Consider the following 27,154-nt stretch of genomic DNA (forward strand, 5'->3'; position numbering starts at 1 on the left):
AATATGTAAAAAAAATTAATAAATATTTCTTTATATTCGGTCCAAGCATGCTTCTAGATCAGGCATAGGCAACCTTCGGCACTCCAGATGTTGAAGACTACATCCCCCATAATGCTCTTACACCCATGATGCTGGCAAAGCATCATGGGAGGTGTAGTCCAAAACATCTGCAGTGCTGAAGGTTGCCTATGCCTGTTCTAGATGGTTAATGCTTTGCAAGTCATTCTTAAGTGCTGTAAAGCGATCCTGTAGTTCTTGTTCGAATGATCGCCACTGGCTGGAAGATGTACATCATTTCTATGGAGATCCACAGTAAAGCTACCAGCTACCATAGCAGCATTACCATCACTCTAACCAAGTAAAACCCTGGTCAAACTTGGAAAATCCAAAATATATATAAAAAAATAAAATACAATGATTCTTTTTTTCTTTGCAGAATTCATGTGAGCACTTCTTTAACCTATCTGAACGATGTGTCACTGTGTCAAATTGGCAAATGAAGAATTAAGATGTTTGGCAATTGTTTTAAAAAAATAAAAAATATCCCACAAGTTATTATACAGATTATGGCGATCTGAAAAGATGATAAACATTTATTTAGTAATTGAAATTTAAAGACAAATGTTTAACCTCTTTTTACATTTTCCTCAAGAAACTAGAACGATTGAAGTGGGTTTGGTATCCTATGGTGGCCTTTCAGTACAAATAACATGCAATAAAAAAAAACCACTAAAACATGTTACTGTTGGTAATTGCGATTCCTCCCCCCCCCCCCCATCCAAAATAGCCTGGGACAAACAAACATTCAAAGACGCCGCAGTTTGTCACATCAGCAGTTAACAGGACACAGTGCAAAAGTGAATTGCTTTGGGAGTACATTCATGGTCTCTTCCAAACTGAAAGACAGCATAGTTAAAGACCGGAACATGAGAGCATATTAAACATACAAGCTTTGGAAATCATTGAAAAGTTGAGACTCCTCTTAGGCATGCTATACAGTATAAAGAAAGCAGGGAAAAATATAATTTTGATTATTGTACAATTTTGTTTCTTGCTTTGGCTTATAAACAAAGGAAAGTTTTGATTAAAAGAATATAATTTTACAAAGGTGGAGGGGCAATGACGTTAGAATACAAACTTATTTTGCAAAAGAATGATTCATGGTGAAACAGTAGCAGATACAAAAAACAAACAAAAATGGTTTTGGTGTCACACACTAACTGTTATTCACATAACACATTATACAAAATATGAACTCAATTTAATAAGCTTTCCCATATGATTCAATACAGTTAGAAAATCAAATGATTTATCTTCAAAAAGTCACATGGATACCTGGGGACTTCTGTACATACATCATATGGAAAGCTTATTAAATTGAGACCCAAGTCTAAAAAGAAAAAGTAAGGCTTAATAAACCATTTTTAAAAAAAAAAGAAAAAAAAGAAAGAAAAAGTGGTCTCCAATGCTATAGCTACAGCGTGGCTATTTTACCCCCTTCAATGCTGCCTTTCAAAATTATTGGAGTAAAATTTGGTGTTGGAGAATAACCTTGCCAATCAACGCAAGACTTTTAGGCACTTCTGATTATGGATGGGATAAAATTTACTCAAAAGACAAACAAACAAATTGTCCAGACCATTGGATAAGATTGAAATGTAATTAAAACAGCAAATGAAAGATGTATAACAGTCCAACCTAAACATTTTAAATGTCTACATACATGTTTATTCAGAGATTTTGTTTTCATTTAAATAAAAATCCTGGTAAAATCAGTTTTAAATAATGGAAATGTTTGGAGACTGGAAATTTTAACCTAAAATTTACTTTACATGATTCATCTGGGCCATCACTCAATATTAGGAACCACAAGGAAAGGACCTCCATGGGCACTGAAGGGAGTAGAATATTGTTGAGGGCCAACATTGTGTTCCCAAAGAGCAAAATTGCAAATCTTCCACATCACATCTGGAGGTTCAGCATAAAAGAAAACATTCAGATATGTGAGAGCAGAAAAACTTACAAGGGGATGTGTTCAAAATAAAAACAAACCTCTGTAGGTGTTAAATGCCAGAAAGCGTTAGGTAAATCAATCATTTCCAGTTTGGCTTGAAAACAGGAGTGCATCATTACTCTATTAGGTACAGATACAGATAAACCCCTTACAATAACCCTCCAAAATGGGGTACATGTTTATTCCTTCATGTTCTGCACCAACCCTTGAGGAATTCATGCTGTGGGTGTTTCCTTTGTGAGCACATCCATCAACAAGGTAGGATGCAAAACTAGACAAATGGTGATCGATGGCCACGATGATAATAGATGGCAAAGAAGTGGAGACAGGCAGGGCTGGGAGCGTGTGATTCCACTCCTCTACCTGGTGGTACGAGGCATTAGAGGATGCAGGAATTGAGAGCTTAAGTTCAGCAGCCCCCTGCAGGAGCCACACATGCTCCTTGAGATTTCACTTTATGCCTCTGGCCTCCACGTCGCCTTCCTCCACCTCCTGTTTTGGACTGTAGGATAGAGAAACAGAGAAGTGATAAGAAGATTTGAGAACCAGTAAAAAAAAAAATTCAGTTTGATTAAAGCAGGACTTGTGATCTTCCTTATAAAATGTGGTCTCTTCCATGCTGGTGACAGAAGACTAAGTAATACTATCTTCCCTATGAAGAATGTACATACTAACATGAAGTGGCATCATCATTCCCCAATGGCAATCTCTTGGTAGCCCTTCAATATCATGCAAGCAGATAACTCTCAATCGACATTAAAACTAATCCGCTTTATAAACGTGCATGCAATTGCAACCATATGCGTCTGTGTTTTTTCCCTGTTACCAAACCCATTTGTTTCCCCACAATGATAGCCCTACTAGGACCTGTCATATGCTCTGTAACAATGGAAATCTATACAGATTTTACACATTCAGGACACAAAGTAATCATAAACTCTACTCCTATCATAATCTGAATGAAGACATAGCCCAGCTTTACTTGCATCCACTACACTATACAAATGCAAATATATATAGGAAACGTTATTGCAGTTGTCCAAGAAGAAATCAGTTGTTTGACAGGGTGACAGTCATTCACTCTACATACATAACAAGGGGATGGCAGCCTAGACTATGGATTGCCCAGATCTTCACCCCAGAGGTAATAAACACAGCAATGTAATCTAATGAATATCGGCCTGCAGTCACCATTACAGCAATGACCATTAAAATACTCCACAGGAATATGGCCTGGTAATCCAAAGTGGGTTTATCTACTGAGTACCTAAAGTGTTCAAAAGGAGGGCGCATTTCACTTTCATTGCCTATGGAAGTGCCTGCCCACTATGGGAAAAAGTACATCAGTTTGTAACAAGGATATTGCAATGTCGCTCTACATGAACTCCTTTGTAACCATGTTTGGCTTATTTTGATTAAAGGTTTGAAAACAAAATAAAGAAAAATAAAGAAGTTGGTAAAGATTGTGTTGCTTTAAGTTAATATATGAGCGAGAAAAAAAAAAAAAAAAAAACACACCACTCGACATTTTAAAACATAAGTAGTTTTTACTGAACAATGAGCATTATTGGCTAAACTGCAAGTGTATACATTTTCTGTAGTGTTACCTGTGCTTGCGCTGGAGTAGCTCCTGGTGTTGCTGCAACAGAAGCGGTAGGAGAAGCCTCCTCCACCAAGGCTGCTCCCGGGCTCTGCTCTTCTTTCTTCCCAAGCGGGCTCTTTTTGGTAGACTGCATCTTGACTTGCTGTGGTTTAGAGTTCATTGGCTGATTGTTTGTGCTTTGTAACAACTGCATAAAAATTCGTAGAAAACAAATAAACCGTCTAAAAACCATCTGAATATCTGGTAGTCACCCACACCACATCCAAGGACCACAATGCATTTTCAGAAAACAACAGAGAATACTCAAAAAAGGGATAATAATATTTGCCAGTTAAGGCTTACAGTAGTTCACGTGAGAGAAAAAAGAACCTTGTGAGATGTTGCACATTCCTTAACAAGAGTTTACCCCGTAAGGACGGAGGCAATTGTCTAAACTCTGAACCAAAACAAAACCTAGAATTTTGGCTATAGGTTTGTTAAACCATAATTTACCTCTTTCATATTAAATTGTACACACACTTTTTGTTATTTGACAAGTGCTCAATTAAAAGCCTAATATTGTAGCCTGTCCTACTGGGGTGCAGTTCTAAGCGGGCACTGAAATGGAGGATATGGAGAAGCTGTTAATGCCTGTCCCTCTTCATAATCCCAAGAGAAGCTAGGATGGGATGCATATGCCAGTAACTCCTAATTCTGGACTTTCACATAATCCCCATAACTAGCATCAGCGTCCGATATCTTAATTTCAGTGTGGTTCAGTGGGGTGCTGCATATTGCTCCTGCTGTAGTGAGATTTGGGATTGGCAGCAAGATTTTGGCTACAATAAGAAATTAATTTGTGCAGCAATAAACTCAAAATATGCCATTCGTCATAAACAAATTAAAATAATGTTCTGTGTCACGAATGTCAACTCTTGTTGGGATGCCAGGGATTGCCAAAAATGGGGGGATTTCAGAGGCACTTAAAGGAACACTATAGTTACCTAAACAACTTTAGCTTAAATAAGCAGTTTTAGTGTATAGATCATGCTTCTCAGGTTTCACTGCTCCATTCACTGCCATTTGGGAGTTAAATCACTTTGTTTATGCAGTCCTGACTCTGATTGACAGTCAGAATGGAAAAAAAAACTGGTTTCACTTTCAATCAGATGTAATTTCTCTTAAACAATTGTATCTTTCTCTCTGTAAATTGAACTTTAAATCACATACAGGAGGCTCTTGCAGGGTCTAGCAAACTATTAACATAGCAGGTGATAAGAAAATCTAAATTAAACAGAACTTGCAATAAAGGAAAGATTAACTTTAGATAACTCTTTACAGGAAGTGTTTAGGAAGGCTGTGCAAGTCACAGGGAGGTGTGACTAGGGTTCATAAACAAAGCGATTTAACTCCTAAATGGCAGAATTGAGCCGTGAGACAACAGGGACATGATCTATACACCAAAACTGCTTTATTAAGCTAAAGTGGTTTTGGTGACTATAGTGTCCCTTTAAATTTGGTGGTGCCCAATTATGCTCAGACACAGTGTAGTGTTCTGCACACCTCATGATAGATGGTGTTACGATGGAAGCACCATCACCAGAAGGCTCACTTAGTGCTCTAGACCTGACACAGTAAATGTCTCACTGTCAGATATGTCCAAAGAGTCACATTTCTCAGACGTCAGCATGGTACAAGCATTTTTATACCATAACGTGGTAAAATCCCATGCAGTTCCGGATGTAATGACATGTCCCAACTGCGGCAATTTGTCAATGGCCAAACAAATGCAGCAGGATGGTATAGCCAGATTTGTTCACAATATGAACAACCAGTATGTTCCACTATAGTGATTAAATAAAAATAGGTAGTAATACTACCAGTAGTACAAGAAAAATAAATAAATATGCAAAACAAGTGTTCGAGACAATAATTGATTAAAAGCAAATTTGTTATTCCCCCTATCTAGAAAAGGAAAGGGTGGGTTTTTTTGTATCCTTTTTACATTTTATCCTTATGGAAAAAAAAATAGAATAGTATTCATAAAAAAACTAGTCACCTAAACAGCAACAAGAACTTCAACAACACGAAACCTCCACACTCCCTCTCCTCCCTCCCCACCAAAATAAAAAACAAATGAATGACATTGACAATTGTTCCACCACGATCTACCTTAATTTTAGGATATAGTATCAATGTTTTAAGCTATTTCTCGGGACTTCAGTAAAAATTGTATCAATTAAAAAGCATAAAGAAGTAAAAAAAAAAAAAAAAAAAAATTAATGAAAAACAAAATAGGCAAACTACTTTCAAAACTCATCCAAAACACAGATCCAGAAACGCTTACCTTTGTTATAGTACCCACAGCTTTTGTACGGCCTTCTCTGAACACCAGCCTCTGATCTATGTGCAAATACTCTGGTGTTTTGATGAAACGGAAGTGAACTGTAGCTTTGTCTCCAGTACGCAGACAGTCACGACTCATGCTCAAGATGGTCGCAGTTTGTCTAATACTGCCACAATGAACTAAAGAAAAACAAAAAACATTTGAAATAAATAAATGGATTATATAATAAACACACACTTAAAATGCTTAAAAGTCCTAAGCATGTGTCCATGGCACTTATCACAGGTGAATTTTTCATTCATCAATGACTAGTGGACATTTTGTGCTGTAACAATGGCATTTTTAGTTTTAGATTTCTATGAAACAGGTTAGGAATTTAAAGGCATAATACAGATGAAAGATAAGACCAAAAAGTATACTTCTGTAAGCTGATGAATATCACAGCTGGCTACAAACACAGACTGTTAGCCTTACAAAGTCAATAAACTACTTGTGTTTATATTAAACTTTTCTATTGCAATTATTTCTCTCTCACTGATCCCAATTGCTGCTCCATCTAAGCAGTTCAGGATGGGAAAGAGATCTAAAAAGCGCCGAGCGTATTGCGACCATGTCAGGAGCTTTCCTGCGGCAGTTTCAAAAGGTATATGCTTGCTAAGATAGGGTCAAAAGAGGCCTACTCCTTGGCATCATCGAAGGATGACAATCTACAAGCCTTATTACAGGTGCCAGGCTCCTCAAACAGCCCTCCTGTGCTAAAGGATAGTGCTCCATCTACCAAAAGCATACATAAAAGGCTTTGTGCATGATATCAAAGCCACGTTCCAGGAAGACATGGTGGCAGTAAGGAAAAAGGTCGCCACACTATTCGGCCGCACTGTGGAGAAAAACGGTGTGAACACTACGGTGACCCTAAGTTTTTTACAGGAATGATGCACCTGGAAGATAGGTCCAAAGTCCGTAATTGGGCTCAAGGGACTGAGGGATTCTGACATGGTAATGCTTTAGGGGTCTACTAGGGGATCCCCCTTGTTGTCTTTTGGAGCATCTAAGTTTCTTTTTTACAGAGATGTCCCCGAGCACACATTTCCTATGGCAACAATCATTCCATCTTGTCATTCAATTGCTTAGAGTGCATGAAATTTCTTACAAGTGGGGCCCTCGTCAACTGCTGTAAAAAAAAGCGACAAACATATCCACTCTCTCTCTAAACTATCTATAGCACGTGCTCTTATCGATTTGCTGAAACGGCCAGTGGAGTCTATACCAACTATAAAAACGTTCTAAATTGGACAATTGATTAGAGTAAGCCATTAGTGTCAGGAGGGATACCATCTGGGAAGGATGAGCCCCCAGCTGAAGAATTACTGATCTCTCTCATGGCCCTATTTGTTATGATGTTTATGGTTTTAACTTTGACAATTTTTTATTAAAGTTTTATAAGGGTACAGAAGAGAATAGGGATGGGGAAGCAGTGGTATCGAAAAGTATCGTCTATACATTGACATGAAGACATTCTACTATTTATTGTGTACAGTGTTTTGGTATACAAGCATTGTGTTCCTCTAGGTTAGCCTAGTGTTTTGGTTATAACATTGCAGTGATAAGGTATTATGCTAAACCCTTCAGGGTTCACATTCGCCTGGGTTTGTCTTTGGTAGTGGTTGTAGAGTCTTACTCTTCTATGTACCACCTGGGGGGGTTAACAATGGAGTGGTGGTGGGGGAAACAATGGAGTAGGGGGCGGGGGAGGACGAAGGGGGTTCTCCCAGGCATTCGCTGCCTTGCCGTTACTTCCATTGTACTGTTATACTTTTTTTGCATGTTGTTTTTATTTACAGTTTTCACTATCTAGAAGGGCACAGCTGTTTGCCCGTAGTCACATGCCACTGCCATCTCATTTGGAGGGCATGATATCGGCCCTATGTATAGCTGCCAGGTATCCCAGGCTTGTGACCAGTCTTTTTTGGAGTGACTCGATCGTCTAGCTGCCAGCTCAAAGAGCTTAGTTGTTTCTATCGTTTGTATGCATTCTGTGATTGTGGGATGGTTGATTTCCAGTGTCTGCTAATGACAGTTAGTGCAGCCATAAGTATGTGATAAATTAAATATTTCTGTCTTCCCTGCATGTCCTTCGGAAAACAGCTGGAGAAGGTATGTTTCTGGTTTACGAGGTAGAAGTGTTTTTGTGCCGTCATCTATAATGGTAGTTATGTTATCCCAATAGGAGGTTAGGAAGGGGGTGTTATGATGTTTTGATGTGTGCTTTTATTGATTTACTGGTTCTGCCTCTGTAGGCTACTGTTCTCTATGTAACATACAGCTTAAATCGACCTTACCTTTACTAAACATGCCCCTCCCTTTTTAAGTGGGTTTCATTATTTTCCAGGTAACTTTAAACACACGGATATAACAGATTATGTCCTCTAATATTCTCTGTCTTTTAAAAACAATGTTTCATCAAGATATCGGAGGATCTAATTACATAAAAAGCTTACAAAAACACTTAATTTTGTAAAGTATCTAATTTGTGAAGCTTTGTCCATTTGTTTTTGACATTTTGTGTTATGTGTAATTCTCTTGCCTGCAAAAGTAATAAAATAAATAGCACACTTTTTTTACTCTTGCACCAGAATAATCTATAAATGATAAATATAAAAGGAAGTAAATCAACTAGGGATCAGGTGCATATTTTTATCAAAATACTGAAAAAAGCATCAACATGTTTCCCTGGGTTTTGATTTTATGCAGTTGATATTGTTCTAATCTTTGCTTTTGCATTACAATACCCATAAATACAGTGAACTACTGCACTGAATCTTTTAACAGCTAGACACAGAGGCAGAATAATTACCCATGGCCTGGTAACGAGGGCTGATTGTAGTAGGATGGTGCAACACAAGAATCTCTGCTTCGAACTCCCATGAAGCTTGTGGGTTAAGACGTGGGGAAACCATTACCATTCCTTTTCTGATAGAGGAGCGTTTAATCTGGGGGAAGAGAATCATATAAACAAGATAAAACTAAAAGTTACAAAGTAGACTGCATTATTGGATAACCTTAACAAAATGTATACTGGAAGGCATTGATGGGTATTACGTAATAAATGCAGCCAGTTAAAAGTTACAAATATGATAAAATATACAGTGGTACCTCGGTTTAAAAACGCCTTGGTTAACATAATTTTTAGGTTTACAAATGAAAATCCATTGAAAATAATGCCTCGGTTTACGAATTGTTTTTGCAATACGAAGCAAGTTCCCCAGGATGCACTGTGCCTGCAAGGTTTATAGCGCCGCACCCGTGAATGCTGGAGTCTGTAGGTAGCATGTGGCGTTGAGTGTGGAGGTGTTGCAGCGATTTTTGTATTAAGTATTGGAGCCATTCTGGAAAATTTTTGCAGCCGTTTTGGAACTTATTGGTGCACTTCTCAAGCGGTGGAAAGGTAGGGAGCTGAGCTTTGTCGTTTGCATGCCTTTTACAGTGTGTTCTGCATTGTGGGTTGGTTTCCATGCCAGCTCATTTTGACTTTTTTCTGACCTCCGGAACAGATTGATTAGTTTTCAATGCATTCCTATGGGAAACCACGTTTCGGTTTACAAATTTTTCGCAATACAAAACGTCACAGAGAGTGCATTAAATTCGTAAACCGAGGTACCACTGTACAATAAAATGATCCATTTGCAATTTATACAACTCCTAATGGAAACAACAAGCTTTATAAAAAGAGAATTCCAATTTTAAGCCTTCTATATCACCAGCAGAGTCTATGATAAAATGACAATATAGTAAGCATAAAATAAACATTAACTATTAAATATTTAGCTTAGCGTTAATGTACCCTTTGTACAGCGCTACGGAATCTGATGGCGCTATATAAATAATAAAATAATAATAATGTATTCTAGAAAAAATGAAATATAATGTTTAACAATGGGGACTTTGAGGATTACTCAGGCTGTTTCCTCTTCTCCCCTCCCCAGCTAGATACTAGGTCTGACGATTTTTTTGATCTCTTTTTATTTGTGGTTCTACTGGACAGTTTTGTGCACATTTTGCTATTATTTTCACTGTCCATATCCACATTATTTTGGTGGTAGCACACCTATTTTCCATTTTTTCTTTTTTGGTTTATATTATTTTTCAATTGTGTATTTACATTATTATTTTATACTATTATTATTAAAGGTTAAGTTTTAAGCATTACATCTAGGACGAGGTTTCCTTGTTAGGTTTATCCATCATAAGGGTGTGGAGTTTACTCCTCTACTCTTTGGATTTTCCTTTTTTCTTTGTTAATGTTTAACAATGTCCTTACCTTTTTCAACGCAAAAGATGCAGTCTGTCCACCTCGAACCTCCTTAACTGGCATTCGTTTGCGGTGAATGGACTTTACTGCAATGGAAGTGAAGCTGCCAAGTGGGTCAGGTCCCAGAAGCAGGAGGTCATTTAACTTTATTAGACCTCTCAGTGTTGTTCCAGAAACAACTGTGCCCACACCCTGCAGGGAGAGAAAAACAAACAAGCTTAAGGACATGGAGGTAACTCTCATCAAGTAAGTCAGACTGAACATCCCATGTTTGGACAGTAAAATGAATTACCCCCTCCCCAGCAAAATATAATAAAAATAATATTTTTTCTGGGTGTTTATAGGACAAGGTTTGATCTAGTGGCAGTCTGTATAAGGTTATTTTTTATTTTATTTTTTTTAAATGCATACCGGCACAGAGTAGGTATCGTCAATCTGAAATTCAGCTGGTTCCTCCTCTCGTGAGCTGCTGCGAGGAGAAAGAAGATTCAGAAACATCTTCAGAAGATCCAGGTTTTCCCCTGTAACATTTGAGATCTGGAAGATCGGACACATCCTGTGCAAAGAGAAAAAGAAAAAAGGTTAATAGAGAAATGCAGAATGTTGCTATAGTAGACGGGTTATCTATATTCCAGTCTCACAGCCTCATGCATACAAGACAGGATATCCATCAATGTATGTTTGACTAAAGGAACACTGAACTCCAATTCTAAAACAGGACCAAAAACACAACAGGTTTCTAAACACACAAAAGCAGACAGGACAGTAGCCTCATGAACAAAGTTGGGCACACATTGTTCAAAGATCGTTTTCTCTCTACATTAAGATTATTGTAAGCAACAGATTACTACAGATTTCAAATGTCATCTGTAAAGTTTGTTAAATGACAATGTAGAAGAAACATTACCTGCACATTATGTAACTGTATAGAAACTATTTATTTTGAATAGTCTAATGTTATAATGTGTCTCTACTTCGGATGCTAATAAAGTTTTCAGACGCACAATTTTAGCCACGCATGCGCATCGGTCATTCCCGACAGATACTGGGGGCGGACACATCCATGTTGTGTTCCGGCAACATTTCCGACGGAAGCTGATGTCCGTTTTGCGCATGCGTATAGGGCTAATTTGCGCGCGAATTTCAGAAGATAAGAAGAGACCCCGGAAAGAACAGAGGCCATCCACAGCTCCTGAGGAAGTCCCGAATACAGCGGGACGAAACGCGTTGAGCCACATCTATCATCCAGCCGACGTCCAGAGACCTTAACATCATTACCACTGACCGAGTTGCAAGTATATTTCAGCCCTGGAGGTCGCGACCAGGAGCTGCTCAGTCTATCTTACACTTCACTCTGGTTATATAGTGGTTTATGCAGGGCCTTTTTTTCCCCAGGTCTCATAATAGGACTGTTCACTGTGTATTATTTGTATATTGGAGATTATTATATTTTGTTTTTATGTTTTTTTACATGGTTTTACTGCACTGTGATGCAGAATAAAGCTAATTTTTTCTAAGAGATTACTCTATTGTATATAGAGTTTTATTGCTTCACTATTCCTTACAAGGGTACCTTTTATTCCTTGCGATTAGCGCCCCCATTAGGTGTGATTTATTTCCACCTTTTTTGTGTGACTATTTATTTTGATGCTGACTTTAGTAGTTATTTGTATGGCTAATTCATTATAAAAGGCAGGTAGATACATGTTTCTACAATATTTATTGCATTTGTGCCACAGTTGCCCAACGTTGTTATAATACTGGAGATCACAAGGGACAAAGCAAAAGTCCATAATTGTAAGGTTGTTTGGGCAGGACCCTCTTCGCCTACTGTTCCCATACATCTTACATGTTTAATTAGAATTCATTGTTCATCGGATTTACCTATTGCGCAGCACTACAGAACATGTTAGTGCTACATAAAATTGTAATTAATATACGGCTATAGTAAAACAAGCTCAAAATTAATTAAGGAGTATTGCTAAAAACCATACAAAAGGAGTGGGTGTTAAAAAAAAGGGACTTTTTAAATAATGCAACATTAGCAACTGGACACATGGTCAAAATGGTTTGCCAATAATGACATGACAATAATAGCTATTCTGCAGCCTTGATGTCCTGTGATTACACTGAATGAGGACCTTGTTGCAATATCTTTTGGTTGGCACATTGAGTAATGGTTTCAAAAACAGCAAGAGAGCAGTGAAGAATAAGTCAGAAATGTAAGTGCCACATGGTACAGAAATTTGAGTTAAAGTTTTACCGTCTTCAGTAGTGATCTGTAACATAAAACCATTTTAAAAGTGAGGAGCTGAGAATTTCATATGGTTTTACATTAATTGGCTTACCCTCAGCAAGTTAGATAGGTTGATGTTAATAGGACAGGAGGGCATTTATTGGGTAAGTGGAATTGCTACACTTTCCTGAACAAAAATGTCTATAGGAAAAGTTTAAAGGAAGACAGACTAGAAGAGAGTCTGACTATGCGGGGAAGTGTGTTTCAGTGGGTTGACATTTGACAAGAGGAAACAAGGCAGTCCAGCATGAGAAAGGTAGATGTAAGGAGCATTAAAGCCCACATAATTATTACAGCACAGGAAAGGAGTTAAGTGGCAAGAAAGAGATTCCAAATACCTCTCAGAACTAAAGTTGGAAGCAGTGACAATCACGTCATCTTTATTCTGTACCAATACTGGGATTTTCCTACAACCTGGAGATTTCAGCAGCCTCTGCAACAGCTTTAGTGTTTCTGCAGATAAAAAAAACAAAAAAAACAAGAGGAATACTTTATATATCTGCAATTAAATTTGTTTTCAATTCAGATAGATATATGGAGTAAAATTAATTTATAATTTTTTTAATTTTTTAGCTTTTTGGTTTTTAGGTTAATGTTGGAACACACACAAGTAATGCTTGTATCCATTTTTGTGCCACTGCCTCCTCCAATGTGAGAGAACACCTGTCTTCCAAAAGGTACCCCTTATTTGGGCACGTAGAATGATCAAGTATTTGGGAAGGGTAAGGTGGCCATATTGGAACTTTTTATCTCAATGCCATTGGCAATTATTGGCACAGAAATATTAACTACAGAAAAACAGATTGCCAAGTGTAGAAACACCTTTGCCTGAAGGGTCCTTAGCTCAACAAATAAATACATTGTTTAACCTTTAAAATAATAAGGCATATTTGCAGGTCACTTGCAGCCAAGACATTTGTTAATGGACCAGATGGTTCATGGAACAATTCCATCAATCCAAAATACTTCTTAAACATAACTTCTACTGAAATAAGTCAAATTTAAATTAAAGAATTGGAAAAACAAAACAAAAAATATAATTGAGCAGGTCTCTATGCAACAGCTCACCTTGCAGTATATTCGCTGGACACATATCTATTTTTGTTACAACAACAAAGACAGGAACATTTAGTGCCAATGCTAGGCCCAGATGTTCCTTGGTCATTCCCACTATACCAGCATTGCTGCCCACCTAGAAAAGAAAAGGAAAACCCTTATATGTTATAGTATTTTGCAACTTTTGTCAGAACATTATTTTATTGGCCCTATCCTGCAATTTTACATTTTCTATTAAACAAAATGCCAATCTTTCATAGAATAATTTCAAATATTAAGTGGAAGTGTTTGATTAGTGATATGATCACTTAGAACACCGTCCACTGGAAACAGGATGATTGACCAGTTTATATGTTCAAAGGTGATAGGTTAAAAACAAAACAAAAAAACACACCTGTTTTTGTATGTGAAATATAAACAAAGCTATGTGTGCACATTTTGGATTGAAACACCAATTAAGGAACACTCTAAGCACCATAACCACTAGTCGTTGTAGTTATGGTGCAAGGAGTGTCCTGGCTCCTCTCCTCATTGTAAGTAGTCAAACTTTTTTGGCTTCTTATCTGGGGTCCGCTGCGCACTGCTCTCTACCTTCACTACGAAAACTGTAGAGCTGAAATTTCCTGAGCTTAGCTCTGCAGTATCAGTTGATCGATCTCACCATTCTAATTGCTGCAAGCATTAATCAAGGCTGTATGCTCTCTGGAAATGGTTGAGGTTTAATTCCCAACTAGATTGTGCACATTCCTTACTTTGTTCCACTTTGTTCCCATATGTAATAAACAAAAATAATCGCTTATGTGCAGACACGGCACAACACCACATCTCACCATAAGCATGCAGAAGTCAGGCAGGTGGCCGGTCATTCCAAACACTGTGGTCTTCAGGTATTTCTCATGGCCAGCCAAGTCAATAAAAGTGATAATCTTGGATGACTTCTCACAGATCTTGGTCCACTCCAAACTTCCTCCGTGGCTGTCAGGCTTATTAACCACTTGACCATGGCTGTCAAAACCAAGGATGTCATTTCCTACACTACTGGTGCGACCTGATTCAATCTCATGCTTATGACGGAAGAGTTTTTGTCTAGCAAAGCCACGTCCATTGTCCAACTCTCCATGGGTCAGGACACCTAGCAGCGTGCTCTTCCCTGCGTCCACATTGCCAACAACTGCAACTCTAGAGAAGGGGGTAGGAGGGAAAATAGAAAAAATAATAAAAATGGAGATTAACATTTTGTTTTAGAAGTAGCAGGTTTGCAACACACCCAAACATGAGAGGGAAATTTTGTTCTAAATTGAAATCTCATTATTTCCATGGTAAAAATATTCTTGTCTGGAGGCAAGAAGCCACGATTTTGTCATAAAAACACGAGTGCCAAAATTTCAGTAAGTCTGTGTACAGGAAGCAGCATCTCCACAGTCTTTCACCACGGTCTGCTATAAAATTATGATGCACTGCTCAGGGCTCCATTATTACAATAGTCTGCTTCCTGATATATAACATTTTACAGTATGTGCTGCTTTTTAAACTTATCTTTAAATTCAAATACATTTACTGACTGCCTCGTGCCTTGGCCGTCAGCCTTTATGACAGTATTTACATTTGCCTTTGTATAGTAGATTATTTCAGAAAGGGCACACCTGTACGATTAGTTTTCTTAAAAGACTACTCCCATCCTTTGGTGAGTGGGGTGACGGGATGGGATGGACAGTCCTTTTTTGGTGTAAAAAACGCTATTTGGCACTATGCAAAAAGCCCCGTAACCCTCCCGCTAACAGAATAGGCTACAAAAGAAGGAGTTTTACTTACCTTGAATCAAGTTCCTGGCAGTGACTCCTACGCCGTCTAACGTTACATGTGCTTTGTGCAGTCCAATCACTGGACTCTCATAGAGAAGCCCATGATTGGATCATTTTATCAGCTCAGAACGCATGGGTTGGTGGGTGGGGGCTTTTATTTATAAAACAAAATTAAAAAAAAAGTGTGCAATGGAAGAAGCACCCAGAGACTGGGAGGGAATAGATTAACACATCTGTTGACAGCACGCTGAAGAAAGATGTGTTTTTGTTTTTTTATAATGCAAAGAACTGACATTTGAGGCCCAGAACAGAGTTGTCACGGGTGCAACTTTCCCCAGCACACAATTAAAAATATCTTCTTACGTGCAGTGTTTCAAACCGAAACACTGCAAATACATACACCTAGCACCTCGATCACTTCAATTCATTGACGTAGTCAAAGTTGGAGTAACCCTTTAATTATAATACCTCTTAACTAAGGAGTGAATTGTCAGGAATTCAACATGAATTTCAAATTTTAGGCTAAAATAGAAAAACCAAAAACATAACTAAGAATATTTCAAATGTGCCTATTGTGGCCTCAAATGTGAGAAACGCACAGAACCATTAAACTCCTGATAGTTCACACATTGGCAAATAACTAAACACTTTCTACAGTGAAAATTTCAGAGGCCAAAACCTGAACGGAATACGCTCATAATTCTTTGAAGCCCAAAATCAAAGTGAAGGTAAATCCTGCTAGACGCTTAGAAGGATTTATTACAATGTGACCTGTGAGTGGATGTTAGTTTAGTACCATTTATTAGCTTGAGACACAGCATCAAGGCACAAAATATACACTCAAATGTCCAATTTGGACCTCTTGGATAAATTGGACTGATTTAGTGTCAACATTTTTAATTCAAAATAAACACAATTTATGTATGGCTTTATAAGCTAGGGAAAACACAGCTGCTAAATGAGTTGGGGATCTGTGTTTCAAACGGTTTCGGGAGTGGTCCAGCATTGTAACAGCTAAGGTATCTATTACAGCCGTATCATTACATCAGCATGGGAACACAAAGGTATTCAACTTAAACATAAGGGTGTGGTTGTTATACAAATTGCTTCGATCGTTTCTATGTTGGACCACTAACAAAATCTACTTAGGATAAGCACTAATGGATACGGCACTGTAACGATTGATGATTAAAGCATTTAGAACAGATCTGTTATGAAAAGCTGTGATCTGTCAGCAGAGACAAGGAAGTTTACACTGAGAAATTCATGCTGCTTTGCAAGAAGTGTTCTTACCGGACTTCCAGGAAGTCATTATCACCGACCCTCTTGCGCACCAGGTAGTCCTGTACTTTGCCTCCAGCCTCTTGGTGCTCTCGCAGCTGGATCATGTCAGCACCAATCTGCTCTGCCATACTGGTTACTGTAGCAACCGATGCATCCATGTCTGCCTCATTAAGTCCATATTCTGTACCATCTGTAAAAAATGAAAAAAATAAAACTTAAAATAATACATTCAAAATGAGTTACATGCGTCATAGAAAAAGCACATGCCCTAGATGCATTTTAAGTCAGAGACTAACTTTGAGTAATGCTTTCCTATGGGGAGGTCTAACTCGTGAGGCCATTGCCGCGCATTAGGTCTGCCCCGCCGGCTGACGTAGACAGGAGAGGAGCGTGGGCGGAGCCTGACCCAGCATTGAGGGACACTGGCGCTGTATTCAGGTAAGTGGCTGAAGGGGCTTTAACCCCTTAAGCCCTGCGGGAGGGTACACACACACCTATTAACCCACTATAGGATCCCTTTAACATTCTTTCCATTATCAACTGGAAATTAAGTAGTTCTCTAAACTAGGGCCAAGGTGGTGATCCTGAAGATTTCCAATTTCTGGCCATTACAATTTTTGTTGCTATCATACAATGTATAAAGAGAAATACATTTTTTTGCAAAGGAGGGAGTTTTAGATGGAGTAGAGCAGCACCTAGTGATTTTCAAATTTTAACATTTGATAATAGCTTAAAATAATCAAAAAAGTCCTTTTGCATACTGGTGATATTATTTCATAGCCCCACAACATATGGATGTGACTGACACAGCCTGCATTAAAGCAGGTTTCATGTTCAAGCAGGTGTAATTTGCTTTATAAGTTAAAGTTTGTATCTCTACTACTCTACTCTGTAAATTGAACTTTAATTACATATACAGGAGGCTACTGCAGGGTCCAGCAAGCTATTAAAACAGCATATAAAGAAAATCTAAATTAAACAGTATTTGCAATAAAAGGAAATTAAAACAGTATATGACTCTTTACAGGAAGTGTTTAGAAAGGCTTTGTATGTCATATGCAGGAAGGTATGACTAGGGCTGCATAAATAAAGTGATTTAACTTCTAAATGGCAGAGAATTGAGCAGTGAGACTGCAGGGGCATGATCTATACACCAAAACTGCTTCATTAAGCTAAATTTGGTTTGGTGACTATAGTGTCCCTTTAAGTTACACATACTATTTGGCAGGCTTCCCCAAACTCTGGCCCTCCAGATGTTGCTGAACTACAACCCCCATGATTCTCAGCCTATATCATTCATAGAATCATGGGAGTTGTAGTTCAGCAACATCTGGAGGGCCAGAGTTTTAGGAAGCCTGCTATACAGGCACATTAGAAGGAGCTCACTGAAGTTCTTTCGGGGTTAAAAGAGCGCCCCCTATTTCACACCTTATCAATATATCACTCTCTCACCTCTCAGACAGCCTGGAGGGTGATCTTCATAATTAATTTCTGCCCCAGCAGTAAAGCAATACTTCTAATGGAGAAGCCTTGGATTCAAAGCATGGCAATTGCCGTGCATGCTCTCTGCATCCCAAGGCTTCTTAATTAGAAGCAGTCTATTGGCAAAAATCCCTTCAAGTGGCCTGAACTGCAGAGGAGACCCTCACAAGTAAATAAAGGGTTGTTTGAAGAAAAAAACAAAACAAAAAAAAAAAAAAAAACACAGACAAACGACAACAAAATTACAAAAACACACATTTAGAATGCTAGAGTATTCCTTTAATCTAGACAGTAAAACTGTTGAACTATAAAAAGATTGTTACTCCCTACTGGCCAGGAAGCCCTTGAAATACATTAGGGCAGGGTGTGCTTGACAAAAAATTTACAGACGTTGTAAAACTAAAAATCTCATTATGTTTTGCCATTCTAAAGACTGGCAAAGAATCAAGGGATTTGCAGTTCTAAAATCTGGGGATCTACATTTTGAGCCCCCCTGCTTTTTGACGCCTGAAGCATCATTCTGAAAGAGCGTGAGTGCAGCTGGCATATATTTTCCCCTCATTATGCTGCAGACAAGACAAAAAATGTAAAACAGTTTTAAGATGCAAATTTGTACCAATATTTGCAAATGACAGTCCAGCAAAATGGCAAAGTACAGAAACGTAAGCATGATGCAAGCATGGATTTTTAAAGCAATTTAATGAACAATATTAAAAGTTTTCCTACAACGCAAAAGCAATTTAAAATATTATTTCAACCAATCTAATTATCCATACATACATACATACATATATATATATATATATATATATATATATAGATTCAATATAGAATAAAAGATGAGGCACAGACAAGGTACTTGTAAAGTGTTTGTTTTTGACCAGAATAACTACAGCTCATTGTCCCTGCAGGCTTTTTCATGCAAAAACTGTCCTTTCAGAAAAAGGCAGTGTTTACATTAAAGCCTAGGGACACCTCCAGTGGCTACCTTTAATTTTATCAAGGTCTAAAGATTGGTAAAGGTGTACTTACTTCAAGTTACCTAATGGTTATTATATTGTAAGTACAATAATGAATAATGTATATCTAGATTAATGTAACATTGTATGTATGTATATTTGTTTATATGTATAATAAAATGTACAATAAAAACAAAATACATTGACAGGACTATTTGCTAAACTCATTTTCACAAAGTAAATCTGAATGGAAAAACGGAAGCAAAAATAGCTGGAAGTTGCTATAGATCTATGGTATTTTTGCTTCCCCGTTGCCATTTGGATGTATTTTGTAAAACTTTGTGAATTACCCTGTGTGTAGTCTCTCCCTTTGTCAGAGTGTTTGTGCTGGCTTTATGTACTGTGTTTGGTGTTTGCGCTGGTTGTATGTACTGTCTGTATTTTTTTTTTTTATTATGAATTTTTGGTGCACAATCATATGCACTAACATAACAACATGTCGACATTGGTATCCAAGTAATTAAAGGCATTTACATACTTTGAGCAATCTCAATTTCTATATCATCTAAACTGTTAACATATTTCAAGGTTTCAGTACACTGTTGTGGACACTTACATTTTATGATTGTGGGTTTATAAGATAAAGAGAATGAGGAGGAGGGTGGTAGTGGGGAGGGGAGAGAGGTTTGCAATTTGGAGTAGTGCCTAGAATGAGTAGTTTGATCGTCCCTTGCTATGTAGTTCGATCTCAGGGCATGTCACAGGTTTGGTGGGAAATGATAATTGCGGGAGGAGAGATATGGTGTGAGCATTATTACACAGGCTCCATTCAATCATCTTACATGGTTCTTCCGCTATGGGCACAGCTGTTGAGGATTCTGAGAAGTAGTTAGTTATGGGTTATGGTCTTAAGGACCTCGTCCTATTTGTCCCATGCCACTTTCCAGAATTAGTTTTTTTGGTTGGCTGCTAGTCTCACCGTACTTTCAGAGATTTGTTTTGGTCCACTAGATGGATGCATTCTGTTAAGGTCGGGGGGTCCCCGCTCCTCCACTTTCTGCTTACTATCTTAAGTGCTGTTATGTTAATTTGATAGTTAAGGTAAGTCATGGCTTTAGGGAGTCCTGGCGGATAGTTTTGCAGCAGAAAGCATTCTGGTGTATGGGGATGCTCAGTCCTGTAATGGAGCGCATGAGCTGTGCTACATTTTTCCAGTATGGTGATAACCTTGGGCTTGTCCATCAAATGTGGAGCATGTCTCCTATTCCCTCCTGGCATCTCCAGCATCTGTCAGAGACTCCAGGGTTCATGTGGTGTAGGCATGCCGGCAGTAGGTACCAGCTGTACAAAATTGTTCTGGACAATTCTATTTGGTTTCAGCACAGTGTAAGCTTTTTATGGGTCTTAAACAATTTGTACCAAGTTGATTCCGGCTTCGGACAACAAATGCCACACATACACACTAGACGGCCAGGTAGGCGAACCCACCCCGAACAGAGCACCACATTGAAAACACTGGTCTCAGGGCTACTGAGATCACAATCACACAACCTCTGCGCAGACCTCAAACACAGGTAATCTGAGGTATCAACCCCACAACCGCCCCTGTGAGGGCATAATGCCTCTTCTAGAACGCTATCATGCCACTCAGTCCAAAACGGTTGTACCACACGCAATAAGTCATAACATACACAACCGAAATATGCCTATGCATAGGCGGCAAAGCACCTCTACCACACAACTGCCTATGTTAGTTTCCTGGTTTGCACACAAATTAACACGATTTACCACAAAACAGACAATATTACAGGCAGGACAGGAGGAAAAGGTAGCGACCATACGACACTATGACTGTTCTCTTATAGGATATGCAGTATATTAGCACCGTCCCCAACGCGGGAAACCTACGTACAGTTAGGATTTCAATTAAAAGCGTCGCTGAATTAGGTGATCAAGGCAGGGGTAACGGGAATGTCTATATACTTGTCTAGACAGGGTAAGCCATGATATGCCTGCCCCTGACATTCAGTCTTTAAGTCTGCAAAACACACACCAGCTTAAGCAGTATAGCAGCTCCTGTTATACTCATTTGCTCCGACATATGAACCTCTGCATAGGTGACCATATGCCCTATATCGTAATTTGCTGGACACCAGCATATACGCTGAGACGACAATAAAAACCATTTAAATCAAAAAGCCACTTTGTCAGACAACACTGAAGACAGGACAGGGAAAACAGGTAGCAGACACACGACACCGCATATGTTTTCCCATTTGATGAGCATTATCTCAACACCGTCCCCTGCGTGGGAACACTGTTTATTGTTATGAATCTTTTCCAAAGGTTTGATTAAATCACACAATCGCAGCTTGGGAAACAGGACAATGTACATACATATCTAGACATACAGAACCATGCGCTACCCGCCCCCGACAAGGTGTCTCTCAGTTCGTACAGTACACACCTGCTTCATCAAAATGACTATACCTGTTCATTTATTTTGCTATATATGCCTCTGCGTAGGCAACCATATGCTCTATACAGTAACTTGTCTGTTGACTGCTTTTACACTGAGATGCCAATAAAAATCATTTAAAACTAGAAAAGCTAAAATTTCTGGGGAAATTGTGTGAAGTGTTCTTGCCTCCACCAGTAGTCTACAACTGGAGTGGGCTGAGTAACTGGGTGGAGTAACTGTGGAAAGGTTGGAGCAAAGGCAGAGAAGAACTTTCAAATCCCTCGAACATTCCACCAACTGCTAACAGGAACTAATAGATTTCAAATAGGGCAGAGAAGAGCGGTTAAAAACAAACTGCTCCAAATTGCTCACTTCACTGGCGGTTGCCATCTTCAAACTGTCGGATTTTAAATATTTTAAATCCTACAGTGAAGAGCTTTATATTGTGAGAATCACAAGACCCAGACTTACATTGTGATGCATAGTATGTCTCTCTAATATTAAAAGTTGCAAACAAATGGTCATATTGTGAAAACTATCAGGACTATGGCTTAGCTGGCAGCAGGGATAGCTGAACGTTTTGATATAATGTGATGTAATTCCAGTAAAATACAAGTTTAGCAGGCTAAGATTGCCACAAGGCATATGTATGTATATGTGTTTGTAGTATCAGTTAGTTAATTACACGTAGCTAAGATACTGTCATCACTGTACTGACCAGGTGCAGGAATGTAAGAACTGGAATTACGCGTCCCTCTCCTTTGTATCAGATGAGCCACGTGGTTAGACCGGATGGATGAGTTTAGACTCTATTCATTAAATAGGTTAAGGGTATGTGTGGGTGTAGTTAATTGTGGGAGGAGCTACAGTGCTATATAAGGAATGTACTCTATGTATTCAGTACTCAGACTTTGCTGTATTTTGGTGACGCTAGTCCCTCTGAGTCCCGATCGGTGATCCAATAAAGAATCTCTTCCTTCCTGAAGAAACCTGTGTCCATCTCTCTGTGCTTGGCTTCCGTCAGTTTCTCCGGTATCATTTGGTGCATTGGCCGGGAAGCTCATCGTTCAACGGTAGCTGAGAGGCAGAGGCGTGAGACGGTCTATCTTTGCCCACGTTCTCTACGGCTGCACCCCTGAACTTCTGCGTGGACCTCCCTTCGTCTCGGCGCCACTGGTCTGTTGTCCAGGAGATCATCGGCCTCTACGTGAGAAGTGCTGGGGTGTCCCCGTCGATGAGTGTGAACTCAGGTTCAGGAACGAGGAGGTAAGATAACTGCTGTTTTAGACGGCAGGACCCGCTAGGGGTATACCGATTGTGCGGTAGGCCCAAAGGGGTTTTTGAATCTGTATCTGCCCCCTCTGTCGGAGGGAAGGAGCGAAGGCGCACCGCTCGATCGAACGCTCTTTAGTCAGACCGTTTGATTTGGTTAGTCAGGCGGGGTCCAGGTGTAAGATAGCCCTAGCCGGACACCGGTGTCTTGTCTAGACTAGCGTTCTAGGGTGTATATTACGTTCGCTAGGTCGGAGGGACCGGGAGACTAAGCGGCGCCTGTGTAAATTCGGTTCGCTAGTTCTCATCCTATCTGGGCTAAGTGGGAAGGCGTGTAAATTTGGAACCCACTAGACTTTTGATAGTACGACTAAGAGGCGCCTGTGTAAATTCGGTTCTCTAGCTCGTTGTATAGTGCGACTAAGAGGCGTCTGTGTAAATTCGGTTCTCTAGCTCGCTATGTATATGTGGTGATTGGGCAGTGTGGCTAACCAAAACGGGTGTATATAGTTTTAGGTAGTCCATTCAAGGTACTGGCCAATAGTTTAGTTGGGAATTGTAAATGTGTTAACGATTGTTTTAGTAAAGTGTATATCTTGTTAGATAGCGCGAGCTCAGCCGTCTAGCGAGAGTGTTAATAGTGTGTTGCTGTATTATAGTGCACGGTACCATAACCCTGTATATTTACTGACATTATATAATAAGTACTAATCATTGTCGTCCATTGCATGTTTAACACCATAACCACTAATAATTGTATTGTGACCTTAACTTGTGCTTTGACCTATGCTAACCGTACTGTAACCGCTATTTGTAAAAGACGATGTTACTGGGGTGTGTTATAGACGGGTAATTCGTATATAGAGAATTATAGCGTGGGTGACTGTGTAGTTACGCCAAAGGGCATAATATTGATTATATAGTGACTGGTGTAGCAGCTGTGTGTGTACGGGAATTCCCTGAGTGTTTATTGTTATTGTGTACGTTTCACTTGGTAACCGTACCACGTGGTGCTGTTGCCAGAGGAAACGGGTGTGACTGTTGAATAGTACGCGTGTATAGTAATCGTTGTCGACGACGTTCCACTGTTAAATATGGGTGCGTCGCAGTCAACGATTCCGGATCCCTTAGGATGTATGGTTAAGAATTTTAAAAAGGGATTCAAAGTTTGTGATTTTGGGGTTAAGATGTCCCCTGTACGTTTGGTCACTTTGTGCACTAGGGAGTGGCCTACTTTGGTTGCGGCATGGCCGCCACGTGGCAGTTTGGATCCAACTCTGGTACAGCGCTTACACGTGGCTGTATCAGGTAGGCCTGAACTTTACGGCCAGTTTCCTTATATTGATTGTTGGAGACAGGCCGTAAATGACTCGCCAAAATGGCTCCGGACATGCCACGAGGAACAGTGTCGCCTCATGGTAGCTAGGACTTGTTCGTCCACTAGGGCTGGTGTTAGGCCCATTTTGGACACGCCCCCTGAGTCCGAGATCCCTTTGCCGCCCCCTTACTTTCCGGTAAGAGGAAGTGACGCAAATACAGGAAGTCCTGTAACCCTTCCCTCATTACCCTCATCCACTTCCGCTTCCTCCTCCAGTACAGGATCCACCCCCCCTCGTACTAAATCTCCCCTTCCGGAACCAGAACCCACCCCCATTAGAAACGAATATCCTGATTTGGCGCCACTTCAGACTTCCGGTCAAGCTTCATCTAGCTCGGCCCGAAGTGTTCTATTCACTACCTTTTCCCAAAACCAACCTCCCACATCCCCATACCCTATATCTCCCCGACCGGAACCCATGACTGACGCTTCCCTACGTAGCCCATCCAAACCCGACAGTTGACTGGTGCCCAACAATTAAAGCACTATCAGATGCCTCTTCGCTTAAATCCCGGGTCAGCTTATATCGATGCCGCAGGTCAAATGGCACACGCTGACCCTGTCTTCGTATATGTCCCTTTCACCACTACCGACCTTTTAAACTGGAAGACCCATAATTCCTCGTATACTGAGAAACCACAAGCCATGACTGATCTGTTCACCTCAATAGTACAGACACATAATCCGACATGGGCTGATTGCCAGCAGTTATTAATGACTTTATTTAACAATGAGGAAAGGACAAGAATAAATCAAGCAGCCATTAAAGCATTAGAGGATAGAGCCCGTGCTTTGAACCAAGCTAATCCAGCAGCATGGGCCGCAACACATTATCCCAACACTGATCCCGATTGGAACGTAAATGGTGCTGATATGGTTCAACTCAGAGCCTATAGAGACGCTATAATTGCTGGCATGAAAGCCGGAGGAAAGAAAGCCATTAACATGTCGAAGACAGTTGAGGTGATCCAGAAAAGCGATGAAGCGCCCAGTGTCTTTTATGACCGATTATTGGAGGCGTACCGCTTGTACACCCCCTTTAATCCGGAAGACGCAGACAATTCCCGAATGGTTAACTCCGCCTTTGTCAGCCAAGCTTACGGAGATATTAAGCGCAAGCTACAAAAGTTAGAAGGGTTTGCAGGTATGTCAATCTCCCAACTAATGGAGGTAGCTAATAAGGTCTATATGAATAGGGAAACAGAAAGCAAGAAAGAGGAGGAGCGCAAGATGCGTAAAAAGGCTGATATGCTAGCGGTAGCGATCGCAGGCGTAGATAAACGGGGCCCAGATAGAGGCAATAATAGATGGAGTAGGGAGCCTTTGAGTAGGGATCAGTGTGCGTATTGCAAGGAAGAAGGGCATTGGAGGAACGAATGTCCGCAAAGAGAGCAGTACGAGAGAGACCAACCCAGGGCAGGCTACGGAAACTTTAGAGGCAGAGCGAGAGGTAGAGGAGGTCCCGGAGGGAGTAATGGTTATAGAGGGAGTAATGGGAACAGAGGAAGTGTTAGGGAAGACAGGTATATTCCAGCAGCGCAAAGGTCTCGCGATAGAGAAGGTAGGGACTTTGTAGGATTGGCTGACACGGTCATGGAGGACTATTGATACCGACCGGGCTCCATCCCCCTTGGTCGAGCGGAGCCTATGGTCGATGTATCAATAGGGGGGAAAAGGAGTGCGTTCATGATCGACACTGGTGCTGAACATTCAGTGGTGACTAATCTAGTTGCTCCTCCATCTGGAAGGACTATTACTGTGATAGGAGCAACTGGAAGAAGTGCTGAAAGACCGGTTCTTAAAAGTCGACTCTGTACATTGGGAGGCCACGTAGTAAAACACCAATTCCTTTATATGCCTGAATGTCCAGTCCAATTGCTGGGACGTGATATGCTATCCAAATTACAAGCGCAGATTACGTTCCTACCAGATGGAACAACATCTTTAAAGTTTAATGGACCTTCAGGTATTATGACTTTATCCGTACCAAAGGAAGAAGAGTGGCGACTTTATACAGTGTTGACTAGCCAAAACCCTAGGAGTGATGAGACATTGTTTAACATACCAGGAGTTTGGGCAGAGAACAACCCACCAGGACTGGCCCGCAATATTCCACCAATAAAAATTGAACTGAAACATGGGGTTTATCCAGTGAGCCTAAGACAATATCACATTCCGCAGAAGGCTAAGAAGAACTTCCAATCCTATCTGGATAAGTTCATACGGTATGGTATCCTAAAATTCTGTACTTCCCCCTGGAACACCCCATTGCTGCCTGTTCAAAAGCCCGGCACAGATGAGTATCGACCTGTGCAGGACTTAAGAGCAGTCAATGATGCGGTTGTTAGCATACATCCAGTTGTACCCAATCCATATAACCTGCTTGCTTTAATTCCGGGCGGGGCTACTTACTTCACAGTCTTAGATCTCAAAGATGCCTTCTTTTGCCTCCGAATTGCCGCAGAAAGTCAATGTATTTTCGCTTTCCAATGGGAGAACGCTGTAACGGGCTCAAAACGCCAAATGACTTGGACAAGACTGCCCCAAGGGTTTAAAAATTCACCTACCCTATTTGGTTCAGCCCTAAGTCAAGATCTATTGGATTTCGAGTCCATCCCAGGAGAGTGTGTATTGTTACAATATGTAGATGACTTGTTGATAGCAGCAGTTACAAAAGAAATCTGTCAGCAAGCAACGCACGATCTACTACACATTCTCTGGAAGGCAGGATACAAGGTGTCTAGAAAGAAGGCTCAGTTGTGTTTGCCAACTGTCAAGTATCTAGGATTCCATATCTCTGAAGGTCAAAGAATTATGGGGCCAGAGAGAAAAGAAGCTGTCTGCCAAATACCAATACCCAAGAATAGAAGACAAGTGCGAGAATTCTTGGGGGCAGCAGGCTTCTGTAGGAT

The 27,154-nt window shown here is 40.0% G+C and overlaps 1 protein-coding gene across 1 annotated transcript in view; it reads right to left on the reverse strand.

Annotated features, from left to right (window-relative positions):
* Positions 1-1,646: 1,646 nt before the first annotated feature.
* Positions 1,647-27,154, reverse strand: part of GTPBP1 (GTP binding protein 1) — a 41,971-nt gene continuing 16,463 nt past the window's right edge. The window contains exons 3-12 of the mRNA XM_063426376.1: positions 16,700-16,880; positions 14,435-14,783; positions 13,617-13,740; positions 12,887-13,001; positions 10,664-10,808; positions 10,262-10,444; positions 8,798-8,933; positions 5,944-6,122; positions 3,622-3,804; positions 1,647-2,516 (exon numbers count right to left, since the gene is read on the reverse strand). Of these exons, the coding sequence (XP_063282446.1) occupies positions 2,424-2,516; positions 3,622-3,804; positions 5,944-6,122; positions 8,798-8,933; positions 10,262-10,444; positions 10,664-10,808; positions 12,887-13,001; positions 13,617-13,740; positions 14,435-14,783; positions 16,700-16,880 (1,688 nt within the window). The 3' untranslated portion in view covers positions 1,647-2,423. The remainder of the gene's footprint in view (positions 2,517-3,621; positions 3,805-5,943; positions 6,123-8,797; positions 8,934-10,261; positions 10,445-10,663; positions 10,809-12,886; positions 13,002-13,616; positions 13,741-14,434; positions 14,784-16,699; positions 16,881-27,154) is intronic.

The sequence above is a fragment of the Pelobates fuscus genome, chromosome 7, assembly GCF_036172605.1.
Source record: "Pelobates fuscus isolate aPelFus1 chromosome 7, aPelFus1.pri, whole genome shotgun sequence".
In the NCBI taxonomy this organism is placed as follows: Eukaryota; Metazoa; Chordata; class Amphibia; order Anura; family Pelobatidae; genus Pelobates; species Pelobates fuscus.